Source organism: Adiantum capillus-veneris, chromosome 25 (genome assembly GCF_014529385.1).
Source record: "Adiantum capillus-veneris isolate H3 chromosome 25, ASM1452938v2, whole genome shotgun sequence".
Lineage (NCBI taxonomy): Eukaryota > Viridiplantae > Streptophyta > Polypodiopsida > Polypodiales > Pteridaceae > Adiantum > Adiantum capillus-veneris.
In genome coordinates, this window is record NC_140955.1 from 141,793,735 (window position 1) to 141,820,756 (window position 27,022).

The 27,022-nt window shown below is 45.8% G+C and overlaps 1 protein-coding gene across 1 annotated transcript in view; it reads left to right on the top strand.

The window, feature by feature from the left end:
• The window catches only part of EMB2813 (DNA primase, large subunit family), a 69,249-nt gene extending 43,779 nt beyond the window's left edge, over positions 1–25,470 (top strand). The window contains exons 6-19 of the mRNA XM_086500352.1: positions 21,552–21,609; positions 21,697–21,716; positions 21,935–22,018; positions 22,114–22,178; positions 22,952–23,000; positions 23,084–23,131; positions 23,242–23,331; positions 23,466–23,525; positions 23,859–23,918; positions 23,994–24,068; positions 24,151–24,236; positions 24,319–24,412; positions 24,524–24,628; positions 24,711–25,470. Of these exons, the coding sequence (XP_086356478.1) occupies positions 21,552–21,609; positions 21,697–21,716; positions 21,935–22,018; positions 22,114–22,178; positions 22,952–23,000; positions 23,084–23,131; positions 23,242–23,331; positions 23,466–23,525; positions 23,859–23,918; positions 23,994–24,068; positions 24,151–24,236; positions 24,319–24,412; positions 24,524–24,628; positions 24,711–24,764 (948 nt within the window). The 3' untranslated portion in view covers positions 24,765–25,470. The remainder of the gene's footprint in view (positions 1–21,551; positions 21,610–21,696; positions 21,717–21,934; positions 22,019–22,113; positions 22,179–22,951; positions 23,001–23,083; positions 23,132–23,241; positions 23,332–23,465; positions 23,526–23,858; positions 23,919–23,993; positions 24,069–24,150; positions 24,237–24,318; positions 24,413–24,523; positions 24,629–24,710) is intronic.
• The last annotated feature ends 1,552 nt before the right edge of the window (positions 25,471–27,022 follow it).

The following is a 27,022-nucleotide window of genomic DNA, read 5'->3' on the forward strand; positions in this document are numbered from 1 at the left end:
CACGTGACACTAGGTGCTCATAGGATGTGTTGCATAATGAGTATTCGAGATATTGGACAGACATGGGGATTGCACCAGCGTCACCATGAAACGCGTTTCGACAGGTCGGGACAGGTGAAACGTTTCGGGCCTTGAAACGTTTCGCTCACCAAGTGAAACACAAGCTGTTTCACTAACAATAAGTTACCATAGTTTTAGTTTCAAAGTCGCTAAACGCACGTTTTGGTCTCGCGTTTCACTGTGCTCTAATTTTGGACTGAAACGTTTCGTGGTGAAATGCCGCGTTTCAAGGTGAAATGTTTCGGCCTTGAAACGTTTCGCGGTTACGTTGGACTGCACATGGATTGGCCATTCTGAATGACCTACAAAGATTTCCAACAGCAAATGGGTTCACTTGTTTTCCTAACAGACATGGGGCTAGCAAATTGGGCTATGTTATATCTCAACCTAGTTTTATAACATCTATTTGGGATTTTACAATCGGCCCCAAGTTTGTTGGCATTGCAATAGATCACGCCCTTCTCATATTTACAGTTTCATTCTAGTTTAGTAGAGCTGTGTTGGCCCAGACACCTACCCATACTCGATACACTTTCACATCGGAGACTGACTCTGTCTACATGGATAGTATTTACAAATGCTTGCCCATTGAAGAGCCTAGACGCCCATTAAAGGAGCTTAGCCATATATTGACAGAGACTCTACGTGATGCAGCAGTAGAAGCATACCCACACACCCAACCTGGGCACAAACAACATTTTGGGAGTATGCCCCAATATAGTTGGTATCATGAGAGGAGTGTAGAGAGACAGAGCCACACTCTAGTAGAGAGAGGTGCTCTTGGGAGCCATTACTCAGACAGTCGTAGATAGTCTTTCGGCGCCTAGTGCGACGGAAAAAGAGGACTTACCTTACTTGGTTAGAGAAAGAGTTGTACAAGCTATTCTTGAGCAAGGACTCAGGTGAGGCATGGAGATTTTTTCATGAGCATTCCCTCCCACCGGCCATCACATCCACGGAGATTTGGGCCGCATTTGTAGCATCTCTTTACACAGTTCTAGGGCAATAGTCTCTACCTGACCCTTTGGAGCCTTACCCATAGACATTGTGTAACAAACTTGGACACTCCAAGTCAAGAATCAACCGCGACAGCACCAAATAACCACTTCAAAACAATTCACAGATCACAATAGATTTGCACTGGCCCGGCGGAGTTCCGTGCCTAGAAATATTGGCCCCAAAGGTTGGCGCCCCTTTCGGTATTTCTTTTTGTATTAATCAATCATCAACACTCTCAGACTCTGCGTCCAGATGCTCTCAGAAGTGAGGCCCTCACCACTAATTTAAAGGTTACAAGGGATGCCCAAAAGCAGAGCCCCAAAAGCTTTTAAAATCAAAAGCATCAGTTCTCTCTCTCTCTTAGAGAGTCTTTTCTCTTTTTTTTAATAAAAAAAAACAAAAGCAAAATTCGCATCGCTCATCATTTTCCAAATTTTTTTTTATTTTAAATTTTAATAATCCGCCTCCGCGATTTTCGGAATTTAGGGTTTTTGGCAAAAATTAGGGTTTGCAGGAATTTTAGGGTTTTTGGCAGAAATTAGGGTTTCTGCTGTCCGCCACGTCATCACTTTGTGACATACCCCCCTCTTGAAAGCATTGTAATCGACCGCGATTACGCCTGCAAAACCGACAAAAGCCATAAACCGTCTTAGCAGACATTGACTGTTAGTACCTACGTACTAGGAACACACATCTAGCACATGTACAAAATCGACAGTCACATCACACGACATCACAGGACATCACCAGACATCACAGGACATCACATGACATTCAACATTCATTCGGATCTTAGACCATGATTTATCGGCAATGTAGCTAGCAATCACATCTAGGTCCAATCGGGACCTCATCGATGTCCGATTGACTAACCCCTATTGCAACCATGTCTATTCGAGATCAAGTAGACCAAAATGCTGCAGTCATTTCGTCTATCAGTTCCTGCACTCACAAGAAGTCAAGAACAAATCAGTATCATAATCAGGAATTCCATTTCATAAAGTCATGCAACAGAATACTGTCAGCTCTCAGTATCCCTGAAGCTCAAAGAGACATCAGTGACTTTAGTATCAAAATCGAGGCATCTGTTGACAAAGGAGTGGAGTAACTCCCCTCTTGTGCATCCCATTGCACCAGATCTTCGGCCAAGCTGAATTCTGGGTTCCATTTGGAGTAGACTATGCTAAACCAAAAGCATCGAGGTAAAGTTTCACAATCTGAGGAGTATCTGCTAGGTCCTCCTCCTCCATCCACTTCGCATCAAGTGCAGGATAATTCTTGAACTTAATCAAGAACCGCCTTCGGACTTTACCCTTATTCTTCGTATCCTTATGTGCCAAAATCTGTTCAGGAACAAGGATCTCCTCGTTTTCTTCCACTTCGGGTTGCTCATCAGGCTCCCCATCATCAGGCACATCACCTTTAAAAGGTTTCAAGAGATTCACATGAAATGCATTGTGAATCCTCCAAGTATCTGGCAGTTTCAGTCGGAAGGAGACTTCATTTATCTTTTCAGTAATCTGGAAAGGGCCGTAGTATCGCATACTAAGCTTTGGAAAAAGCCTCTCCTTTCCCTTGTTCTTTCGTAGGCGTGCCTTCTCAAAACGTAAGAGCACCCAATCATCCTCCTTCAATTTCATGTCGCGACGATGGCGATCCGCTGCCTTTTTCTGTCGTTCTTGAGACTTCTGCAAAGTCTCGCGAACCTTGGCAAAAGCCGTATCCAGATCTCGCGTATATTCATCCGCTTCAAAGATCTTATCTTTCGTGCTCAGGAAGGGTGGAACCTTTGCAGCACCTTCAACAATCTCAAATGGCGCCTTCCCTGTCGACGAGTGTATCGTGTTATTGTAGGCAAATTCCACCAAAGGTAAATATCTTTCCCATTGAGTCTTCTGATCTGAAATATAAGACTTCAATAAATCTAGAACCACTGAATTGGCAATCTCGGATTGCCCATCAGTCTGCGGGTGGAACGATGACAAGAACTGCAACCGCGTGCCAATGTTCTCCCAAATTGCCTTCCAAAACAAACTCGTAAATCTGGGCCACAAACAGTCTCGCTAAGTGATCCGGCTTGACTGTTTTCTTCACTGGAATGAAATGAGCCTGTTTGCTAAATCTGTCAATAACAGTCCAGATACCATCGTGACCACTCTGTGTTCTCGGGAGATCAAAAATGAAATCCATCGCTATACTTTCCCAGGGGCGGGTGGGTATGGGTAAAGGCTGTAACAATCCCTGTGCATTATGCCTGTCAAACTTGACCTTCTGGCATACCAAGCAACTGCGCACAAACTCTTCCACATCTTTCTTGAGTCTCGGCCAAAAGAAATATCTCTCTACCCCTTTCATGGTGGTAGCAATGCCGCGATGACCGGTAAAAGGTGGACAGTGGCATTCAGTCATAACCTTTTCCCTCAACGGCTGTGTAACGCACAACATAGTCTTTTTCATCAAGTAGCCTTCTCGAAGGGACTATCCTGCTACTGTCTCCCCATCCCGTATCCGTGTAAAAATATCTGCAAAATCTGTACCTGTGGCATACTGATCGACCATATCCTCGAAGCTCCTATGATGTATCGCGGAAATAGCCAGAACCAACGGTTTCCGAGACAAAGCATCTGTCACCACATTCTTCTGTCCCTGCACATGGACAATCTGGAAGTGGAACTGTGACAAGATGTTCACCCACCGCATCTGCTTTTCCGAAAGCTGCTTCTGTGACAAGAAGTAGCGCAAACTGTGATGGTCTGTAAAGACAGTAAAATCCGCTCCGAGTAGGTAATGCCGCCACTGAGTAAGAGCATGGATAACCGCCAAAAGCTCTTTCCCATAGATCTGTGCTGTCATCTCCGGCCTAGAGAACAAACGGCTCTCGTAAGCTATGACATGGCCTTCTTGCATCAAGACCGCACCCAGACTACGACCACAAGCATCACAATATACTTCGAATGACTTCTGCAAGTCCGGCAAAGTCAAAATAGGTCCCGTAGTCAATTTCTCTTTCAATGTCTGAAAGGCAGTCACCTCTGTGGGTCCCCACGAAAAAGGTACTCCTTTCTGTGTCAAGATATGCAAAGGGGAAGCAACCTCTGCAAACTTTCGTATGAACCGCCTGTAGTACGAACATAGTCCTAAGAAGCTTCTAACTTCATGGACATTCCTCAAGTCGGGCCAATCACGGATAGTCTCTATCTTGGTCGGATCCATTTGCACTCCTGCTGCTGACACAATGTGTCCCAAAAAGTGCATCTCTGGTAGGAAAAATTCACTTTTCTTTGCATTAATTACTAACTTGTGATCTCGTAATGCCTGAAAGACTTGAAGCAGATGATCTCTGTGTTCTGCCTCATTCTTGGAGAAAACAATGATGTAATCAAAGAAAGTGCCAACAAATAGCCTGTACTCTCGAAAAATCCTATCCATCATCCGGTTAAATGTCTCCTCGTTTTCTTCCACTTCGGGTTGCTCATCAGGCTCCCCATCATCAGGCACATCACCTTTAAAAGGTTTCAAGAGATTCACATGAAATGCATTGTGAATCCTCCAAGTATCTGGCAGTTTCAGTCGGAAGGAGACTTCATTTATCTTTTCAGTAATCTGGAAAGGTCCGTAGTATCGCATACTTAGCTTTGGAAAAAGCCTCTCCTTTCCCTTTTTCTTTCGTAGGCGTGCCTTCTCAAAAGTAAGCACCCAATCATCCTCCTTCATTTCAAGACGCGACGATGGCGATCCATTGCCTTTTTTTGTCGTTCTTGAGACTCCTGCAAAGTCTCGCGAACCTTGGCAAAAGCCGTGTCCAAATCTCGCGAATATTCATCCGCTTCAAATATCTAATCTTCATGCTCAAGAAGGATGGAACCTTCGCAGCACTTTCAACAATCTCACATGGCGTCTTCCCCGTCGAAGAGTGTATCGTGTTATTGTAGGCAAATTCCACCAAAGGTAAGTTCTTTTTCCATTGAGTCTTCTGATCCGAGATACAAGACTTCAATAAATCTTAAATCACTGAATTGGCAATCTCAAATTGCCCGTCAGTCTGCAAGTGGAACGATGACGAGAACTGCAATTGCGTGCCAATGTTCTCCCAAATTGCCTTCCAAAACAAACTCCTAAATCTAGGGTCTCTGTCGGAGACAATCGTCTCAGACGTGCCATGTAATCGGAAAATCATCGTGATCTTTTTGTGTTCTCGGGAGATCAAAAATGAAATCCATTGCAATACTTTCCCAGGGGTGGGTGGGTATGGGTAAAGGCTGTAACAATCCCTGTGCCGTATGCCTGTCAAACTTGACCTTCTGGCATACCAAGCAACTGCGCACAAAATCTTCCGCATCCTTTTTGAGTCTCGGCCCAAAGAAGTATCTCTCTACCCCCTTCATGGTGGTAGCAATGCCGCGGTGACCCGTAAAAGGTGGACAGTGGCATTCAGTCATAACCTTATCCCTCAACGGTTGTGTAACGCACAACATAGTCTTTTTCATCAAGTAGCCTTCCCGAAGGGAGTATCCAGCTACTGTCTCCCCATCCCGTATCCGTGTGAAAATATCTGCAAAATCTGTACCTGTGGCATACTGATCGACCATATCCTCGAAGCTCCTATGATGTATCGCGGAAATAGCCAAAACCAACGGTTTACGAGACAAAGCATCTACCACCACATTCTTCTGTCCTTGCACATAGACAATCTGGAAGTGGAACTGTGACAAGATGTTCGCCCACCGCATCTGCTTTTCCGAAAGCTACTTCTGTGACAAGAAGTAGCACAAACTCTGACGGTCTGTAAAGACAGTAAAATCCGCTCCGAGTAGGTAATGCCGCCACTGAGTAAGAGCATGGATAACCGCCAAAAGCTCTTTCTCATAGATCTGTGCTATCATCTCCGGCCTAGAGAACAAACGGCTCTCGTAAGCTATGACATGGCCTTCTTGCATCAAGACCGCACCCAAACTACGACCACAAGCATCACAATATACTTCGAATGACTTCTGCAAGTCCGGCAAAGTCAAAATAGGTCCCGTAGTCAATTTCTCTTTCAATGTCCGAAAGGCAGTCACCTCTGTGGGTCCCCACGAAAAATGTACTCCTTTCTGTGTCAAGGTATGCAAAGGGGAAGCAACCTCTGCAAACTTTCGTATGAACCGCCTGTAGTACGAACACAGTCTCAAGAAGCTTCTAACTTCATGGACATTCCTCAAATCGGGCCAATCACGGATAGTCTCTATCTTGGCCGGGTCCATTTGCACTCCTGCTGCTGACACAATGTGTCCCAAATAGTGTATCTCTGGTAGGAAAAATTCACTTTTCTTTGCATTAATCACTAATGTGTAATCTCGTAATGCCTGAAAGACTTGAAGCAGATGATCTCTGTGTTCTGTCTCATTCTTGGAGAAAACAATGATGTCGTCAAAGAGAGTGCCAACAAATAGTGTGTACTCTCGAAAAATCATGTCCATCATCCGGTTAAATGTCGCAGGAGCATTGGTTAAGCCAAAAGGCATCACCAAAAACTCAAATAACCCAAAAGTTGTCCGAAAAGCTGTCTTGTAGACGTCTCTCGACGCTATTCTGATCTGATGATATCCACTCTTCAAGTCAATCTTGCTAAAGCACGAGGATCCCTGGAACCTGTCGAGTATATCATCGATCCTAGGAATCGAAAATCTGTTCTTGATGGTGATTTTGTTGAGAGCTCTATAATCGATGCACATTCTCCAAGATCCGTCTTTCTTCAAAACCAACAACACTGGAGAGCAATACGGTGAAGTACTAGGCTGGACAAGACCCTTTTCCAAGAGGTCTTTCACTTGGTTCATAATCTCTTCATTCTGTGCTCGGCTGACACGGTAGGGTGGCCGGTTCGGTGGTGTACTACCAGGTATCAGATCAATGGTATGATCTTCAGGACGAGCAGATGGTAACTCTCTTGGCAGGCCTTCTGAGAAGCAATCGGCGTGAGAGTGTAGAAAATCTTGGCGTTCTTTATCAAGTTTAGACATATTTGTCCTATCATCACCACTCAATTCTTTCATAAAGATCGAGTAAACAAACAGACTGGATTTCATTAATTTTGAAATGGCCGAAGCCGATACAATAGGGACAGACTCGCCCTTCAGTTTAATATCAAGTACAATTGTTCTGCCCTTTTCTGTAGTCAAAGTCGCTTTTCTCGCCCGATAATCGACCGCGGCGTTGTTCTTGTTGTACCAGGGAATCCCTAAGAGAACATCACAACCCTCCAAAGGCATTATGAAGAAGTCCTCATGCCCCAAATACCCCTGACAATGCAACCGAAGTTTGCCAATGACAGGTGTAATGGCTACGTCCCTGCTGAGTGCCGCTAGAACTGCCTCTGCAAGTGGTCCCATCCGATCGGGAGTAATCTCGAGCCGCGCCGCCAATTCCGGTGAAATGAAGTTGGCCTTGGCTCCTCCATCAAAGAAAATCAGGGCCTCTTGATCTTTCACTTTGCCCCAAGCTCGGCAAAGTTCTGTACTCTCATCCATGGTGTCGGGATCAGTATCCACACAATCTGGAACCAGTCCTGTTTTCATCTTGCCTTTTCGTACACGGTCCTCAGCTGCTCTCGAACTCTCAGGCCTTTCGTCGTCCTTGTCATTCTGTTCTTTTTGTGCCTTTTTAGGGCACTTCGCGGAGATATGTCCAGTTTCCCCGCATCCAAAGCACTTCCCCTCCCTGATGTAGCGAGTCCGCTCCTGAGGAGTAAGTCTGGGTCGTGCATCCTTTTTATCTGGGTTGCTCTTTCTTTTTCTACTTTCATTCCCAGAAGTCTGTCCGGTTCGTTGTGTTGTGACCTCATCTGTGGGGTAGGTCAGACTGCCAGAGTGAATTGCAAAGCCCCGCTTCGCATGACTCATCAACTCCTGAATAGAAGCTGACTTCTGTTCCAAGCAGTGGTCTCGGATCTCTGTAGGTAGACCCAATGTAAACCGCTCAATCTGTTCTCTGAACGAGATCTTCTTGAATGAAGAGGCACAGTCTTGCTTAATAGAAGCGTGGACCACCAAGTGCGAGCATTGCCCTTAAAATAAGAGGCAGCTCTCCGAATCTTGGAGTGCTCTGAATAGCGTCCTCCCGCGAAAGCGATGTCAAACTGCTGTATAAAAGACAAAGCCTTCGAAGCATCTGAGTATCCTGAAAAAGTATCAAAATTGATCGAGTGGCCACCTTCCTTAAACTCTCGGACTTTCTTGCTTTTATTTTCGAGAAAGTCATACTGGTTGGCTTTGTAAAAATTCCTCTTGTTCACATAAAAGTTTCCGTTGTCAGAGTCTGAACTGTCCGTAGACGAGTCCTCTGTAGAAGTGTCAGTCTCTGGGCGAGATTTAGCCTTCTTTGCCTTTCTCTTGCCCTTTCCAAAGCGTTGCTTCTTGCTTCGCTTTTTACCTTTTCCGTCTTCTTCGCTCGAATCTGAGCTGCTAGAAGAACTGTCAGAAGAAGAAGAAGAAGAAGAACTGGGTAGGTCTTTAAACTTGACGCGCTTCTTCAATTTCTTTGCCTTGTCGAATGTCGACTGACGACCCAAATATCCTGGGAAGTCAGTACCTTTGTTTTGCTTTTTGCCGTGCTTTTTGCCTTGCTTTTGCACGTCGAAAAGCTTAGCAATCCGTGTATCAACCACGTTCTCCAGTTCCTGCTCCGTATATTTTCTTGGAGGCAAAAGGTTTCTTGAGAGCGGGTTTCGGGAGTGGTGTTGTGGTTCTCTTCCACTCCGTCTGTACCTCTTCCAAAGAGGTCTGGTTCATATATTTTGCCATCTTCGGGTCCTTGGCAAAATTGAGCATCATCTTTGTTGCATTGCCAATCAATTGACGACACTCCATCTCTGTTTGCTCCGCCTGAGTAGGCCGAGGCGGGCCATACTCTGTCTGAATCTTCGTTGTGATCCCAGCCCGCATCTCCAGATGCAGAGGGAGTCGACTGATCATTGCCTGAAGCCATAGGTGCCGCGGAAAAAATTTTTCGGGGATCGGATTTCCCGTAAAAGAGAAATCGGCCGTGCTCTGATACCACTGTAACAAACTTGGACACTCCAAGTCAAGAATTAACCACTTCAAAACAATTCACAGATCACAATAGATTTGCACTGGCCCGGCGGAGTTCCGTGCCTAGAGATATTGGCCCCAAAGACTGGCGCCCCTTTCGGTATTTCTTTTTGTATTAATCAATCATCAAAGTACAAGAGAGCGGTTAGGGTTTCACTCTCAGACTCTGCGTCCAGATGCTCTCAGAAGTGAGGCCCTCACCAGTAATTTAAAGGTTACAAGGGATGCCCAAAAGCAGAGCCCCAAAAGCTTTTAAAATCAAAAGCATCAGTTCTCTCTCTCTCTTAGAGAGTCTTTTCTCTTTTTTTTAATAAAAAAAAACAAAAGCAAAATTCGAGTCGCTCATCATTTTCCAAAAAAAAAAGAAGTTTTTTTTTTAATTTTAATAATCCGCCTCCGCGATTTCCGGAATTTAGGGTTTTTGGCAAAAATTAGGGTTTGCAGGAATTTTAGGGTTTCTGGCAGAAATTAGGGTTTCTGCTGTCCGCCACGTCATCACTTTGTGACACATTGCCTTTCTTTATTGTTGAGATGGTAAATAGAACCATTGAGAGGATGAGGACCAGGAGAGCTTATGATCACGATGGATTGATGGCGGAGCGCTTTATACATGCTAGAGATATGCTTGCAAGGCTTCTTGTAGTAATGTTCAACCAAGCCATGTATGAGGATTTTCCAGATACTTGGAGCATGTCTACTATTGTGTCTATCTCATAGTTACAAGGAATGACAATTTTCAGGTCTCCGTTCCCCGTCTCTATATGAACTTCCCGGTTCGAATCCCTGTTTCGTGTTTCAGACGTGAGTATCCATAACAAGGAATGGCATTGCATATTGCCGTTCCCCGTTCTCGTTCCAATTTCCCGTTCTTGGTAACTATGGTCTATCCTCAAAGCAAGAGATCCCATGATTCTGGGGAATTACCGTACTATTATGATTTGGCACACACTAGCTAGGTTGTATGTATCTATTTTTGAGCAGCAACTGAGTAGATAGGTAGAGAGAGCTGGCATTTGGGCATCAGGCTAAGAGGGGTTTTTCTACTCTTGATCATATATTGACACTGAGAGCTGTGATTGAGGAAAGCAGATCAAATGATAGAAGGATTTTTTGTACCTTTCTGGATTTTTGCGAAGCATTTGATACGGTTCCCAGAGCTCGATCGATGCAAAGATAACACGAGATGGGAGCACCCACAAAGCGTATTTGGGGAGTCATGGCTTTATACAAGACAATCATGGGGCATGTTTGTACTCTCGAGGGGTTATTTGAGCATATACACTCCACTATTGGAGTGAAACAGGGATGCCCACTCTCCTTTACATTGTTTCGTTTGTATGTAGATGAGGCTTCGGATTGCATTGAGAGAGGAGGCGACAGAGGAGCAGAGCTAGTAAGGACATGGATTTTATTCTTACTATACGTGAACGATATTTTGTTGATCTCAGATTCGCTTGAGGGGATGTAGCAACACTTGGATGCATTGCACACATTTGCTAGTGATAGCTGCCTGTCAGTGAACCTTGGCAAGACCTAAGTTATGGTGTTCAACACCACAGCACAATGGTTTAGGCAATCTGCACCGACCTTCACATATAGTCAGTAGACGGTTGAGTATACAGACGCATACACGTACCTGGGAGCGGTCTTCAGTCGTCTAGTGTTCTCCTTGAGGAGAGCAACAAAGACCAACGTGGCCAGAGAAAATGTAGCTTTGGGGAGGATGTGTTTGGAGATTTAGGTTCAAGAACCTCGTAAAGAGCTTTGGTTATATGACACATTGGTTACTTAAGCTATGCTTTATGGGGTGTAGATATGGGGACCATTAGTGGACCATCATAGGCGAGCTGACAGTACTGATGGATAGAGATGTATGGAGAGGTCTCTGGTCTCTATGGTTTCCCGGATGATTAGGGCCAAGGCCTCTATACTACATGAGATTATTCGCGTAGAGCTCGCGGCTCCCCCGTTGGTCATAGAGGCACTTACTAGATCTGTTTCTTTTATACAGAGCATCTAGGATCTCCCTAGAGATAGATATGCTCGCCTAACTTTGGGGTCTTCTCGACAGCTTGCCTCACAGGGAGACACATCTTGTTGGTATGCACAAACGACATCTTGGTTTAAGCTACATGGTTTTAGTATGGACAGACTTACCCCCTTCCAATACTCGTTGGATCACCCTCCTTGTCCCTTGCACGGACCGAGATCACATGCCTTATCAGATAGGATTTGATTCAACTAGACACTAGGAGGACATGGATAGAGTTGACACGAGAGCTTGGCATGAAGATGGCTTTCTACAGAGCATCTTCTCCAGCTCACAGAGGATGGATTTATGATCAGACCTACCTATATGGACACTCATTTATGCCATAGGATACGATGTGCTATTGGTTAGATGCGTGTTAAGTATGGAGCCTGATTTACCCCTTGTAATTTTCTGTATTAAAAACACACATTTGTAAGGCCCCCGTTATGAGGAGAAGCCATCGTGCGTGAAGAAAAATCACTCATTGGAACATTATGATCGAACGGGGGCTGGAAAGTGGTCGGAAAACGACTAGTCGTTTGGCAGGTTGGTCGGTGGTCGGAAGTCAATGACCGATGGCCGATTTCAAAGGTGGACTTGTCTTCTCAAGGGTGGCCACACATGGGCGGATTGAAGAGTCCAATTGGGACTTGTCTACACAAGGGCGACTACACACGACTGCCTCTCATGAGAGAGAGCAGCCCTTTTGGCTTATAAAAGGAGGCCATTTCTACACACATTTTGGAGTGTGAAGTTGATGCAACAAGGTGGGTGTGAGGTGGTGAGAGTGAAGCAAGGCGGGAGCTTTATTAAGGGTATAATCCCTTTGTAACCTACTTCTTGTTTGAAGTACTAAAGCCATTAAGTGGCTGCTTTCCCGTGGATGTAGCTCACATTGGGTGAACCATGTATATTGTGTGCTCTCTCTCTCTCTCTCTCTCTCTCTCTCTCTCTCTCTACTCTATAATCTCTCGTGTGTGAAAATTTCTCTCTCATTAAGCAAGCTACTCAAATATCTATTTAGCTATGTTCCATTTCCTAACAATGCGCACATCATCACACCAACTAGAGATTGAAATTGGTAGATTTAGGAGAGTACCAGCAGAGGCCAGGATTTGCAAGTTGCGTCATATAGAGCCAGAGACAGAGTTGCATCTGAGGACCGTCTCCTCAAGAGATTGGATAGTGGGAGACATTCATTGAGGGAAATCACTGATTTTTTAGGACAGAGACTCAATAGTCAGATGAGAAGCTTCACAACAGACTTCAAATTCCACCTATAGTACTATACCAAAGGTATATTGATTGACAGAGCCATTGAGCTTGGGAGAGCTAGATGCCCACGTCTACGAGGGCCACCATGACATCGGCAGAGGCTCCATCAGAGGATCAAGACTATTCTAGCGCAGCATGGGAGACGTCCAATACGACTATTTACAAGCACAGACATAGACGATATTCTTCAACGACCGATGTAGTACATCCTCAGACAGTACCCAATTCGGACATCCTCGGACATTCATGTTTATTTTAGCTTTTAGCTTTTATTTTAGTTCATTTTATTTTGTACTAAGACATTGTATTAGATCCACCACGATTGTATCAGTCTGGTCTTATAGGTCATTTTAGCCTTTTGAAGACGTTAATATAACATTTCATTTCATTTTTGGCTTCAGCCTATGATAGGGCGAACCTAGTTATTACATGGTTTCCTCAAAACACGAGAGTTTGGTTGAGAGCGGGTCTTAACATCACACTCAATTCTATCGTACCGTGGCAGATTTAGGTGATTTATCATTTTACAGTCCTTTCACGTGCCTGCAAGACCATTCTCTGAATCACTAGTTTCATTTTACAGACCTTTCACGTGCTAGCAAGACCTTTCTCTGAATCACTAGTTTCTTGCTCTTTAGGATGAAAGTATGCTCTTTGAACTCAACTTCGGCTTAGCACATGTAGAGAGGCTCGCTGCTGTTGTTCTCCCTCCCCCTCGCTCCCTACTCGCCTTGCGCCATCTGCTTGCCATCGCCCCCTGCTCCCCTCCCGCCCCCTGCTTGCCATCGCGCTCTGCCTGCCTGTTACGCTGCCCGCTGTCCGTTGCCCAGCCCTGCACGTTGCCCACTGCCCAGCCCTACCCGTTGCCCGCCTGCCCTGTTCGTTGCCTTGTCGCTACCCGTCCACCTGTCGAGCCGTTCCTCGCCATTGTTCGTTGCCCTGCCGCTTGCATACTGCCCCAAATCCTTCGCCTCTCGAATCCTACTTGACTGGACTCGCCAGCACTCTCGACGTACTCGCCCAACAGGAGGTTTTCTGCTCGTCGACGCTTCTCCGTCTTTTCTTCACAATAGCAGACACAAATGGAGGCTCAAGCTCCGCCACAAAGGGACTCCAATGAAGTCCCCCTCACCTGACCTCGTTGAGCCCACCATTCGACTTGCTTTCTGACCGACAGAGCAAGCGAGCCTAGCCGCAGAGGTGGAACGTCTTCAGGCGACTTCCGTCATCTGCAAGATTCTCGACACTAGATCCGGTAGAGGTGAGTTGTGTGATCTTCTCCAGGCTCGCCTTCTTGCAGAGGTGGGCAAGATCTTGGATGTTCAGTTTCTCAAACGCGGCTACTATCAGATAGAGTTCGAGACTTTTGAGACAGCGTCCAAGGTCATCGCGATGAGCCCCTTGGCCATCCGAGCAGTTTGAGCCCACTTTCGACAGTGGAGGCATGGTTTTGGCCCAGCTCCAGACGTTTTGGTAGAGGAGGCAGACCTTCCCATCTCCGTCTGCTTCTTGGTTTGAGGAGGGAGTACCTACCACTTCTGTCCAGGATAGGCTCAGAGATTGGGACTGTCTTGTAGACACCTCGCACATCAGTCTTGGTAGCTACCAAGGCGGCCGTCATCCCCTCAGTACGTGTTTTGGTTAGGGGCATCCACACTCTCCCGAAGGTTAGCCTACTTCCTCGGGTGAGTGGAGGTTGGTTCCGACAGAGCGTAGAGTATTCGGGCCTCTCGAATCAGTGTTTCATTTGTCGACAGATGGTGCATCTTGTGAAGGCCTCTACACGAAGGAGACCCCGACCTACACCACAGGCCCAGCCTCGGCCCTCAAGGGTTGGCTAGCAGCAGCAGTCAGAGTCACAGAGTACGCAGGCAGAGCCACCCTCCGAGCCTGGGACTCAAGCAAAGGATGGGACTCAAGCAAAGGAGGGCTGACAGTAGGTTCGTGGCCGATGTCGATAGGGGCCACCGCGCCAGCTTGGCACTCAGAGTGGCCCCCAGACTCCTGCCCAGCAGCAGTGGGTTCCACGAGGAACCGATTAGACCCTCTTCAGCAGGACGAGGCCCTTGCTTAAGCCTCCACCTCAGCCTCACCCTCGACATCCCCTCCTCCCCCGAGTTTCCCCCCTCTTCCATCCCCCCCCCCCCCCCCCCCCCCCCCCCCCCCCCCTTTCCCTTCTCCCTTTGCCTCTACATCTTGCCCTCCTCCCTTTGCCGCTCCCCCTTCTCCCCCTGCTCCCCCATCTCCTCCCGTAGCCATCCTAGGGGGCAAGGCCTTCCTCAGCTGCTAAGAGATCTCTTGGCAACGCTTTTGCCATGAGTCGCTTGGCGAGAGAGGGACAATCTTTCTTGCGACCCCCTCTTCTGGTGTAGACGTCCCCCTTTGCAACAATTCCTCGTGGTCTGACGAGCTTCGACATTCGTCGTTGTTGGGATTTCTTTACACGGTTTCTCTGCAACCCCTCACCAGACCTTGAGGTAGCATGCTTCAGAGTTCATGTATTGTTCCTTGCAGCTAGGGGGATAGAGGCCTTGGACTCAACGGTTGGCTTCTCTTTTCCCCTATGCGGCAAGGACCAGACTGAGTGGATTATAGACTCAGTGTCAGAGTGGCTGCAGACACAGGCCCTAGAGTTCTCTCATCACACGGGAGACCTAGGGGTTACAAGCTTGCTTTGGACTCTATGGCGGTTGGCCATTTTCTGTGACACCTCCAGACGCAGTAGGATGTAGACACATTATGGTTCACTTCTTTGTTGACACGCAGAGCCCGCCATGCTATGTACACATACATGAGGACTCCTGGACAGAGGAGGTTGCTTTGCGCACGGCTCGTTCTACTTGGGCTTGGGCTAGACACTCTTTGCAGTCACGCCTATCACAAGGATGCGGATTACTCCCATCCAAGCTTGCCTCGAAGATAGCACGGTTAGCTGTTGCTGCAACATCAGTTCTCTCGGCTCCCCATGAGGATCGTCTCATGGAACGTACAGGGATTAGGGGGGCCCCAGTTTCTGTGTCAGAGGGGCTGACTGCGTTAGGAGCTTCAACGATGCCTTGTGGGAGGAGAGATTGACCTTCTTATGCTACATGAGCATCATCTGCATTAGACGTTGTGGTCAGCTTTTGCGTGGACGATATGAGACTTTATGGTCAGTTGCATTTGGACCTGGAGGCAGGGCGGGGTATGTATGACTATTGTGGATTCTTTATAGCAGGCCATTGTGGGCAGAGGGATTATTGTGCAAGGCAAGGCTCGGTGAATCACTATGCAGGTTCAGGGTTGCCCTCGTGGGCTTCCTGAACGTCTATGCGCCCAATGTGGCGAGTGCACGTGCAGAGTTTTGGTCTCAGATTGTTCAGTCTCTGCCGCAGGCAGAGCAAGGGTGCATTGGGGGCGACTTCAACATGTTGGAGGATCCCTCTGATAGGATTGGTGGTAGCCATACTACTGTGCATGTAGTTAAGTTGGCAGCTTGGGAGAGGTTTTGTATGACTGCGGCTTTTAGATGTGTGGCAGCATTCTATCTTTGTGAGGCCCCCAGACAGCCTGGCTGGCCTTCTCTCGTTCGGACCGCAGAGTGGGAGGAGTGAATCTATCTCGGATAGATCACTTCTACACTACTGATCACTTCTGTGACTTGGGTTGGACAATTGGCATTTTGGTTGGGACTTCCTTTTCTGTCAGGTGCAACGGAATTAAAATGGTGAAGATCTAGTTTACACTTCCACAAAATCCTTTCCTTCTTTCCTTGCGTTAGTGAATACTTTGTACTTCAATGAATGTTCCTTTTATGTTCCCCTGAAGAGGGGTTGAGAGAATGCAATAGAGATGTGTAGAGGGAGAGAGAAAGAGAGAGAAGAAGAGACCGACACTCGATGGGGTCCCAACCAACCCTCTCAAGGCCCCCCCACACTGTTACCGATGTGGTATTTGCTTTAGATTGCGTAATGGAATGTATACACAATGCAATACTTTAATGCAGACTCTACCGACTCGATTAGGGAATGTCGCCGCGGTAACTCCTCAAGATGAGGCACCTCTGGGGTTGATTCGATGCACCTTGGATCTTTCTCGATGTGGGAATCGTGGATGACCACCACGGGCTGATTTGCACTTCCGATGTGAGAATGATGATGGGCTGAAAACGCAGATCTTGACGAGGCCGATGATGGACAGCAATGGAGCACTTGTTTTCGGCGAGGGAATTGCCGAGAGGAGGGATCAATGGCTGCCGAAGTACCGAACCGCATCCGTCAATGGGAACTGCTACGGATCTCTTGCACACCCGGCAAGGGATGGGCTGAAAACCAGGGCTGATCTGCTACTGCTGAAGCACTTGGGCTGGAAGCAATAAAAGCTGGCTGTTTTTGTTGCTGTCCTGAAAACGCCAGGGGCCGAGACTGAAAAACGCTGGCTGTTGCTGCCTTCCCAAAACGCTAGGGTTGATTGCTTGAAAACGCTGGCTATTGCTGCCTTCCCAAAACGCTAGGGATGATTGCTTGAAAACACTGGCTGAATTAACTTCTTCCTCCAAAACGCTGGCTGAAGTTGTAGTCTTGTGAATGAATTTAGCGCTAGCTCCTTGGGTCCCTTCATAGGAGAAGAATAGGCCTTAAGTATTACTTAGGCCTTAGGTAGGGCAACTGTCCACCAATTGTCCCAACAAATAAATCATAAAATGATTTATTTGTTGGTCACACATTTGCCCACTTGGGAATCCGATCGACGCGCGGTCTGACACGTCGGATTCCTCTAACCTAGAACTACATGCTCGTCATGCCAGATGCTCACCTTAGTGTAATAACATCTGTCAAAACGTGTATACAAACCATTTATGCAAGAGGGTTCCAAACTGGAAAACCGGATTAGTCCGGACATGCAGGTCCTGCGAACAGGCTCACAAAATTGCCGGTACTAATCCTCCTAGGATTCTAGACATCCCTATCTAGGAAGAAGGGGAAAATTGGCTTTGGAAGTCAATGAAGTATGTCCACGTGGCACACAACCATGTGCACGTGACATTTTCGGACCATGCAACAATGATCCTCACAGTGATTGATAGACAGAGGATGGGGAGCACGATGCTTCGCATCCTTGAGAGGGTCTTGCTGGACTCTGTGCTCAAAGAGCGTGTGGTGGCTCTTTGGACAGAGAGCTTAGACATGCAGGATTCTCTTGTTGATAGAGTGGCCTCAAGACTTGCTCAGCTTAGTCGTCTCTTTCTTCAGGAGTCTTCAACTCGCCTGGCTACAATGAGAGAGGAGGAGCAGCGTCTCTGATGGGGCGTTGCTTTTGTGCAGAGGATGTAGGAGCAGCATCCAGTCAGTCCTTGGTTGGAGGAGCAGTTGGAGCAGGCTCGCTAGGAGCTCGTCAGCACAGAGGAGAGGCGCCATGAGTTTGCTTTCCATCGTCAGGCATCTCAGTGGACCCATGTGGGTGACAGAGTGACAGGCGCTTTCTTTGAGGCAGTGTGACCCCGACATACAGCATACCAAGGTCAGTCAGTTGAGGAGGCCCAATGGGTCAGTCGCTTTAGAGCTAGAGGACATGCGTGCAGTTGCTAGTGACTTCTCCCGTGATCTACTGTGTGCAGAGCCTCAGTTAGAGCGTCAGGATGCATGCAGAGAGCAGGTGTGGACACAGATGCCTTGTCTTGTGACTGAGGAGATGCGCCAGAGACTTGAGCTACCTCTTCAGCTAGAGAAGCTACACAGGGCTCTTAGAGCACTCCCTCGTGCCGTGTGGTAGCTGTCCAGGTGAGGATGGTTTGACTCCCAGCTTTTTCTTGGAGTACTGGGACTTGCTTGGCTCAAATCTCTGCAGTGCTTTTCAGTACATCTACACACAGGAGAGATGCCTGACAGCATGAGTGAGGGTCTAATTTACCTCATTCCCAAGGAGGGTGGCTCCTTGGATGAGATTCGACAGTGGCGACCCATCACCATCCTCAACTCATCTTACAAAATTCTTGCCAAGGCTCTGAGTTTGAATATTCAACCACTTCTAGAGAGCATTATACATGGGACACATACAGGTTTTGTCAAGGAGCGTAGTATCCTTGACAACATCTTTACTTTTTGGGAGGCTTCTGTCCTCGCGCCGCTTCGTGGTGGGGATCTGGTGATTCTTCTTCTCGATTTTGAGAAGGCCTACGATAGAGTTGACTGGGACTTTTTGGAGGGCACTCTACGTAGGATGGGCTTCTCAAATGCTTGGATCAGTGGTGTGTAAGCTCTGTACAGACGGGCACATAGTCAGGTACTGTTGTCAGGAGGTAGAGGTGATTGTTTCATGCTCACACGGTCGGTCAGACAGGGTTGCCCTCTTGCCCCCTTCCTCTTTCTGTTCTATGCTAAGGCGATGAGCAGGTTTTTGGTTTCACAGCAGGTTGGTTTGCGTGGCTTAGCGCTCCCTATTCGGGGAGATGAGCTACTGGATGCTTAGTTTGCAAACGACTCAGCCTTGTACTTGGATGGCCAGGAGGCCAACCTTCACAGGTGTGAGCAAGCTCTTGAGACTTTTTGTTGTGCATCAGGCGCATTGATCAATTGGAGAAAGATAGTGGCTTTCTCGGTTGGTAGTGCTCCTACGCCTGATTGGATGCCAGGTGAGGGTTTCAGATGGATTCCCCTAGGGATTGCAATTCGATACTTGGGGTTGTCAGGTTGGCTTGGACTTGTCTCCCGAGTAGCAGATTGCTCCCTCCCTCCTGTCCATCAGGAGGAAGTTGTTACATTGGAGCTCCACACGACTTTCTTTGGCAGGCAGAGTTGTAGTGGCCAACCAGGTGTTGTTGGCTACTATGTGGTACATCACTTCTTGTTGGATCTTTTCGAGTTCTTGCATCAGCCAGGTAGAGAGGTTGATCAAGAACTTCCTTTGGTCAGGGCGTGGCACTCAGATAGCCCGGGCCAAAGTGGCATGGCAGGTCATCATTCTTTCTTGTTCTCAGGGAGGGTTGGGGATCATAGACCCAGCACAGCAGAGCAGAGGCCTTCTAGGGAAGTTTATCATCAGAGGACTTCTTTCAAGAGAGGAGCCCTCGAAGGATCTTGCTTCAGCGGCTTAGTGCTAGAGTGTCTCAAGCTGGAGGCTCTTGGTGACCTTCAACCAGATGGATTTTCACAGAGATGCACAGAGTCGGCTTCAGCAGGAGATTGGAGGACCGCTTCGTTGCGATCTGCTCTGATCCTGGGAGCAGCTACAGAGAGGCCTAGAGAAACGTCAGTCTACTTGCACGGAGGAGCGCCTGATACAGCCCCTTGTTTGGAATCCCATGGTTAGCACTCAAAGAGGCCACTTGGTTGGTAGTCGGCCTCATGTTTGTCCCATGGTAGAGGGCCCAGCACGCACTTTAGGTGATTGGCTACAATTTTCAGTCTTGTCAAAGGAGCTTCAGGGCATGAGAGGGGTGCAGAGCATGTGTCAGGACATCTCAGAGACAGTACCAGCTGAGTGGCTCACACCTTTCGAGTCAACAACGTCCACATGGATGGGGGCCTTCACGCGACTGGAGGTTCTCATCTCAGTTGGGCCCTACTCAGAGCTTGTACCCTCCCTGTTTTTCGAGCTACAAGGTGAGGGACGGGCACACATGGGCGGATTGAAGAGTCCAATTGGGACTTGTCTACACACGAGCGGTTACACACGGCTGCCTCTCTTGAGAGAGAAGCCCTTTTGGCCTATAAAAGGAGGCCATTTCTACACGCATTTTGGAGTGTGAAGTTGATGCAACAAGGTGGGTGTGAGGTGGTGAGAGTGAAGTAAGGCGGGAGCTCTATTAAGGGTATAATCCCTTTGTAACCTACTTCTTGTTTGAAGTACTAAAGCCATTAAGGGTTGCTTTCTCGTGGATGTAGCCCACATTGAGTGAACCACGTATATCGTGTGTGCTCTCTCTCTCTCTCTCTATAATCTCTCGTGTGTGAAAATTTGTCTCTCTCCATTAAGCAAGCTACTGAAATATCTATTTAGCTACGTCCCATTTTCTAACAATGTGCACATCATCACACCAACTAGAGATTGAAATTGGTAGATTTAGGAGAGTACCAGCAAAAGCCAGGATTTGCCAGTTCCGTCATATAGAGCCAGAGACAGAGTTACATCTGAGGACCGTCTCCTCAAGAGATTGGATAGTGGGAGACATTCACAGAGGGAAATCACTGATTTTTTTAGGGCAAAGACTTAGCAGTCAAATGAGAAGCTTCACAACAGACTTCAAAGTCCACCTATACCAAAGGTGTATAGATTGATAGAGCCATTGAGCTTGGGAGAGCTAGACGCCCACGTCTACGAGGGCCACCATGACATCGACGGAGGCTCCATCGGAGGATCAATACTATTCTAGCGTGGCATGGGAGACGTCCAATACGACTATTTACCAGCACAGACATAGACGATATTCTTCAACGACCGATGTAGTACATCCTCAAACAGTGCCCAATGCGGACATCCTCGGAGACTCATGTTCATTTTAGCTTTTAGCTTTTATTTTAGTTCATTTTGTTTTGTACTATACATAGTATTAGATCCACCACTATTGTATCAGTCTAGTCTCATAGGTCATTTTGGCCTTTTGAAGACGTTAATATAACATTTCATTTCATTTCTGGCTTCAGCCTATGATAGGGCGAACCTAGTTATTACATGGTTTCCTCAAACACGGGAGTTTGGTTGAGAGCGGGTCTTAACATCACACTCAAGAGTTCTATCGTACTGTGGCAAATTTAGGTGATTTATCATTTTACAGTCCTTTCACGTGCCAGCAAGACCATTCTCTGAATCACTAGTTTCATTTTACAGACCTTTCCCGTGCCAGCAAGACCTTTCTCTGAATCACTAGTTTCTTGCTCTTTAGGATGAAAGTATGCTCTTTGAGCACGGTAATCTTCTAGATGAGTCACAACTACTTTGTAGCATTCCTGGCTATGCTTGGTCAAAAGTTAAATAAAATCTATTACATGGAAAAGGTTTTGATGGGATTGCTATTTACCAAGAAGTGTGAGTGTCCTTGACATGTTTTATCTTGGTTGACTTATGGACCCCGAATTTTGCTTTTATTGATTTCCAAGTACGGGTGATGTTGCCTCAAATTCTCAAGTTTCTGTTTGCAGTCTGTCAAGGACAAGCTTGGGCAAGTTGCAAGGTCTTTGAATCAACCAGTACCCAATGGTATGAATTTTTGTTCATAATAGTGCCGTACATAAAGCGTATGATGGGATCTTGATGATCACTGAAACCCGGTACTGTTGTGTACAGCTGACAGTAAATTTTACAAGGTGGGTGCTAAAGGCTTTTCTCCAGGTTACTGTGGTTGCTTTTTCTGGGGACAAATATTTCAGCAATCTGGTTGCTTTTTGTTCTGCTAGTCTTTTCTGGTTGCTATCGTTTCAGCTATAATATAACTTAGTCTAGCTTTTCGTCCCAGTTGACTTTCGCCTATTTGATGCTACATTCAGACATATTAGGTCTCGGGTGTTGATTTTTATGCTTTTAGGTTCCATTCGAAGAGGTTCCTGAACTTGTCTCAGGAAGAAAAGTGTACATTCACAAGGGCCTAGCATTTGTTCCCAGCACCCAGGTATGATATTTGCTCTTTATAAACTAATCAATTGTGTTAGAAGTTTCTGGCGGAACAGTCATGCTTATCTACTCATTTTTGTTTTTCTTTTTCAGCTAGCATCTCTCGTTGTAGGCCAATTCCGCAGTAAGCTATCAAAAGCCCTGGTTTTAACTAACAGGTGAGTGTAAATTCTAAAAATGAAGTATCTTCAACTCAAGATTGTATGAGATACCATGAGATGTATCACCTGCTGTGGTGCTCCTTGAATGATTATGTAGGAATGTCGATGCTTCCAGTAAGGTTTCGGCCTGCTAAAAGGCCTTAATAGCACTTTCTTCAATCAGTCTGTGAGAGTAATTATAGTATTTGACCTCCATATTCTTTTTATTATATCTTTTGCTTCTTTACCTCTGCTGATTCCTTTAAAAAGTCTTAATAATAGTTTCTTCAATCGAGTCTGTAATTTTATTCGACCTTTGTATTCTATTTGTTGTATCTATTCGTTCTTTACCTATTTCGATCTCTTCGCTATTATTTCACATCTTGAGGCAGACCATTGTGAGTTCTCATCTGGTTTTCAACTGAAAAATGCCTTACAAGTAAGGTTGCAGAACAAATAATTGCATGGAATGGCTATATGTTCGATGCAAATGTAGCCAGGAGCTTCTGATATCTTTCCATGTTTTTGGGAATACGTACTCTTCTCAAGACGTTATTCAACGCTCAGATGCATTTTCAAGCCTCATTTTCCAAACTCAAGGGTTGGAAGTAGGCACAGCAACAGGACAGCAATACAGTAGAATGAGAATGAAGTGTTTACTGGTTCAGAGTTAGTGGGGTGTATTTTTTCTTTACTGTGATATGGAACAACATTCTGTTTCTCATTCTTCTTTTGAGCCTTCTCTGTACCGAGCAAATTCAATAGACTCCTAAGTATTCCTTGCTGCACAGAAAATGGATGGCTATGATTGCTGAGGAGGAGGCTGATCGCTTGACACCGGTTAGTGAGTGGAATGTTTGTCTGTTGGTTTAAACTAGTAAATAGAGCCTTGGCTCACTACGTGTTAGGTTTAATTTCTGTAGATAGTAGAAGCTTTAAGCTCTCGCTATCTAGGACCGGATTACTCTCAGGTGAAGGAGCTTTTTGCGATTGTTATTCATAAATATGAGCAATGAAGCCATTTTTTATTTAGATTTGAATGTGCCATTCGCCTCAATTTGACCAGTTGAAATTCTTACAGGCAAAGGTCAAAACGGAAGTTAATTTGCAGGACATTGACAGCCTTGCAAAAACTTCATTTCCTTTGTGCATGCGGCATTTGTTCTTCAAAGTAGGCTTCTGTAGCTCTCTTTTTATTCACCAATTCTGCATATCTTGATAAGTGGGATGGGATGGATGGGGGGAGTGTAAAATACTTTAAATGCACAGCCAATGGGCATTTCTTTCACACACTTTTGCTTGCAGCTACGAGAGGAACACCATTTGAAACATGGAGGCAGACAACAACTCGGACTTTTTTTGAAGGTGAGCTCATGGCTTCTTTCATTATAGTGGCATAAACCCAATTAGGACTCAAAAATTGTCGAAAGTGCCTATGGTTCCAAGTTTTTTTGATGTTACGAGTCAATAAATACTTGTCATTTAGAGGCCTTTAGAGCTAATTTTAGAACTTGGGTTTTGACTCACCATGTTGGGCAATTCTCACCAATTGGGCTGGGCTGTTAAGCAATAGGTGTATCAACAGTTTGTGGTTGGAGTCACTTTGTGCCAAAGGAGTTTGAGGATTGTGCTTCCCCTGAAAATCAGCCCTAGTTACCTATCTCTTTGAATCATTTCTGTTCTTCTGTTGCTTTGCAGGGTGTGGGGCTGAAGTTGGAGGATGCTCTTGCCTTTTGGCGTTCTGAATTTAGTCAAAAGGTCTACATTCTATGCCTAGTTCTTTCAAAGGTCGAAGAGTTTGGTTAGGCAGTAAACTCAACTCTTTTGGTACAGGTAGGCGTAGAGAAATTTGACAAAGAGTATGCTTACAACGTTAGGCATAACTACGGAAAAGAGGGCAAGCGAACGGTAAAATGTCTCCCATGGGATTTTCTGGGATGTTTATAGTACATTTTGGGCTCTTGTGACTGGTTTTGTCATCATTGCACAGGATTACACTCCATTCTCCTGCAACAAGGTCATCTTATCTACCCCTGGTGTGGGCGATCACCATGGCTGCCCCTACCGACATTTCAGGTTCTGATATTATCGATCACCTCTTATCTTCACTAGCTTTGGTGTAGGCATGATCTTAAGTACAATGGGGCTATTATGGCAGTGAAGATAATCTGCGAGTTGCTCTGGGGAGCCTCCATCTGGGGGGAAGAGCATTGGACGACATAATGGAGAAAGTCCGCAATCGTCACTACCAGGTACTATGAGAGACTGCTTGGTAGCTATGATGAGTGGAGAGTCATCATAGCTATGATGAGTGGAGAGTCATTATCTGAACAAGCTGCTAACATGGTATTTGTTTTTGGCAGCTTGCTTGCTCTATCACTTTTGAGGCCACACATGGGTCCTCATGTGCGGGCATCAATCACCCAAACCAATATTTTGAGGAAAGTCAAAAGATTCTCCAACCCAAGGTAACACATGAAGCGAGCCTATTCACGTTCTCATCCAAGTTATTGGATGCAGAATCTAATGCCTAAACTCTTGATTTAACAGGCTCCCCAAGCCTCGCCAAATGGTGTTGCCGAAGCTCCTGTCACCACGTCTTAGCTGGCCGCAAGAGGATGTTGCTCAACATGCCATATACAGCGCAGGGCAAGAGGCCTTTTTACTGCTCAAGGGCTCAAAACCTTTTTGACATGCAGGTGATGGCACTCTTGCCGTCTTGTGCATGCCTGTTCTCCTGGACGGTGAGGAAGGTGCTACATTAAAACAGGTGATTGTAAAGCAACCTTGTCATTGTGGTTGGGCTGGCTCACAATTCCTTGTAAGTTATGAAGGGTGTGCGAGTACAAGGCTTGCAACAAATGCCCTCTGCAAATAGTCAATGCCTATATCCTTTTAAAGCTCACCTACAAGTTTCTTTTAACGGTGGTGCTTCACAATGTACATGCTAACGGACCGTCAGTTGCTAGCTAAAGAGCTGATTTTTGAACTCTTTCTGAATTCTGATTGTCCTTTCTCTGGCAGTTTCAGTCTACAAGCTTTTGTAATGGAGCTTGGTGGGACACAGCTCTTATTCGTGGTTTGGATTGGGAATAATGTGTGAAGTATGCAGAGTAAAGATGGTTTCTAGAATTTTGTCATGGGTTATAGTTAAGAAAGGGTAGATGGCATAATGGCAAATAGGCATCCTAAGGTGCCCCTCAACTATTTCTCTTTCATAGCTTCCCCTTGCTCTACAGTATTCAGCTTGGTTGGCCTACCTTCCTTTGCCAATTGGATAATGCATAATTTTGAAGGGGCCTGTTTCTTTCTCAACTTGCAAGTGCTCTTAACTAATGTGAAACCACATGCTCTTCTGGCAGTTTAAATTCAGAATTTATCCTTAAATGTTAATAAGAAATCATGTCTTCTCCAAGCTCAATGAGAGGAGAGACCCCAAGCTCCTTAATCATGCACTCATAGGCTCTTCTTGGTAGCTCTCGTGCTGCCGAGTACTTTCAAAGCCCACCATCCCACCCTATGATGCTTGTTTTGTGATCATTGCTTTCTTAGTAATCACATCCTGGATGGAAGTACTCATTGAGCATCACTTTTACATACACGTGCACGTAAGCATGTCCAAGCTCAACTCTTGTTTCAATAACCCCCTGTATGAAAATCTTCTATTAAATTTATTGTGGCCGTTTTGGGTAATCTTATGTTGATGTAGCCAGTGGTGACTACATCTATTTGAAAGACTAGTATGCTTACTCTTGTGTACATCCTACGAGACATTTCCAAGCAATGCATCGTGACCAACCATTGCGACAAATAATCCTTATTAGGAGAGAACCCTCTTTTTGTAATCTTTAATGAAACACTTCAATGCATTTGCATTCCAAGATACACTTATTGTTGCACTCCCACGTACAATTTAGATAACCGATGCTTGCTTCTATAATATGCAATTTTTTTCTCAGTAGCAACCCCTTTCTAAATTATTGTCTCGTTGGCCATTCTCGGCTACATTGCACTCACATGATTTCAAGATACGCTACCTTCTCAATGGCTCTTGGTTTTCCCTGATGGGCAGTCTATGATCAATACATTTCAAGTGATGGCATCCCAAAGCTCATCAATAAATTCTCCTGGTTTCAAAATTCATTGAATTTTCTACATTTAACAATTATCATCCTGAATTTGTCTGTCCATATCTACTTCTCGCATAATGCCAAGTGCCTTCAGGATGAAGGCATAAGTGATTGCATCTGCATAGACGTTATTACTTTGCATCTTAGATAAATAACCTGAAGCTCACAAATCCTTTCTGTGCTTTCAAAAAGTACACTTGGCAGTGCAAAGTACTTTGCTTAAAAGAACTTAAAAGAACCATTGTCTAACAATTTTATGAGGCATTTACATGCACGTGTTGACCTTCAGAATATTGCCACATCGGCGCATCCTTTCAAATTGCAAGCATTAATGATTAAATCTACCAAAAAAGCCCGTGCTTTGCAATGCAGGCCCGTGCTTCCTCTCCCTACTCTTAACACCATGGTAGAATAGTTTTAGTGGATGCATATTGCATAGTGAAATCAGAGCTCCTACACAAACTTCAACCAATATGAACAAAAAATATTTAGCTCCCCATTGTGTAGTACACCATTGAATACTTGAGGTGTTGGAAATAGGGTTGTAGGAAAACACAAAGAGCTTGGAGAAGACGAAGGAAGCTCAAGGCACACACCAGAGAGTGTATTACTTATTGTGCAATGGAAAGATAAGATAGCCCTAGAGTGATGGCCGTATATACAATGCATGAGGGAAAAAACCCCCTAGATGCCCTGACGGCCCTAAGTGTGTTCACACAAATCAATACTACA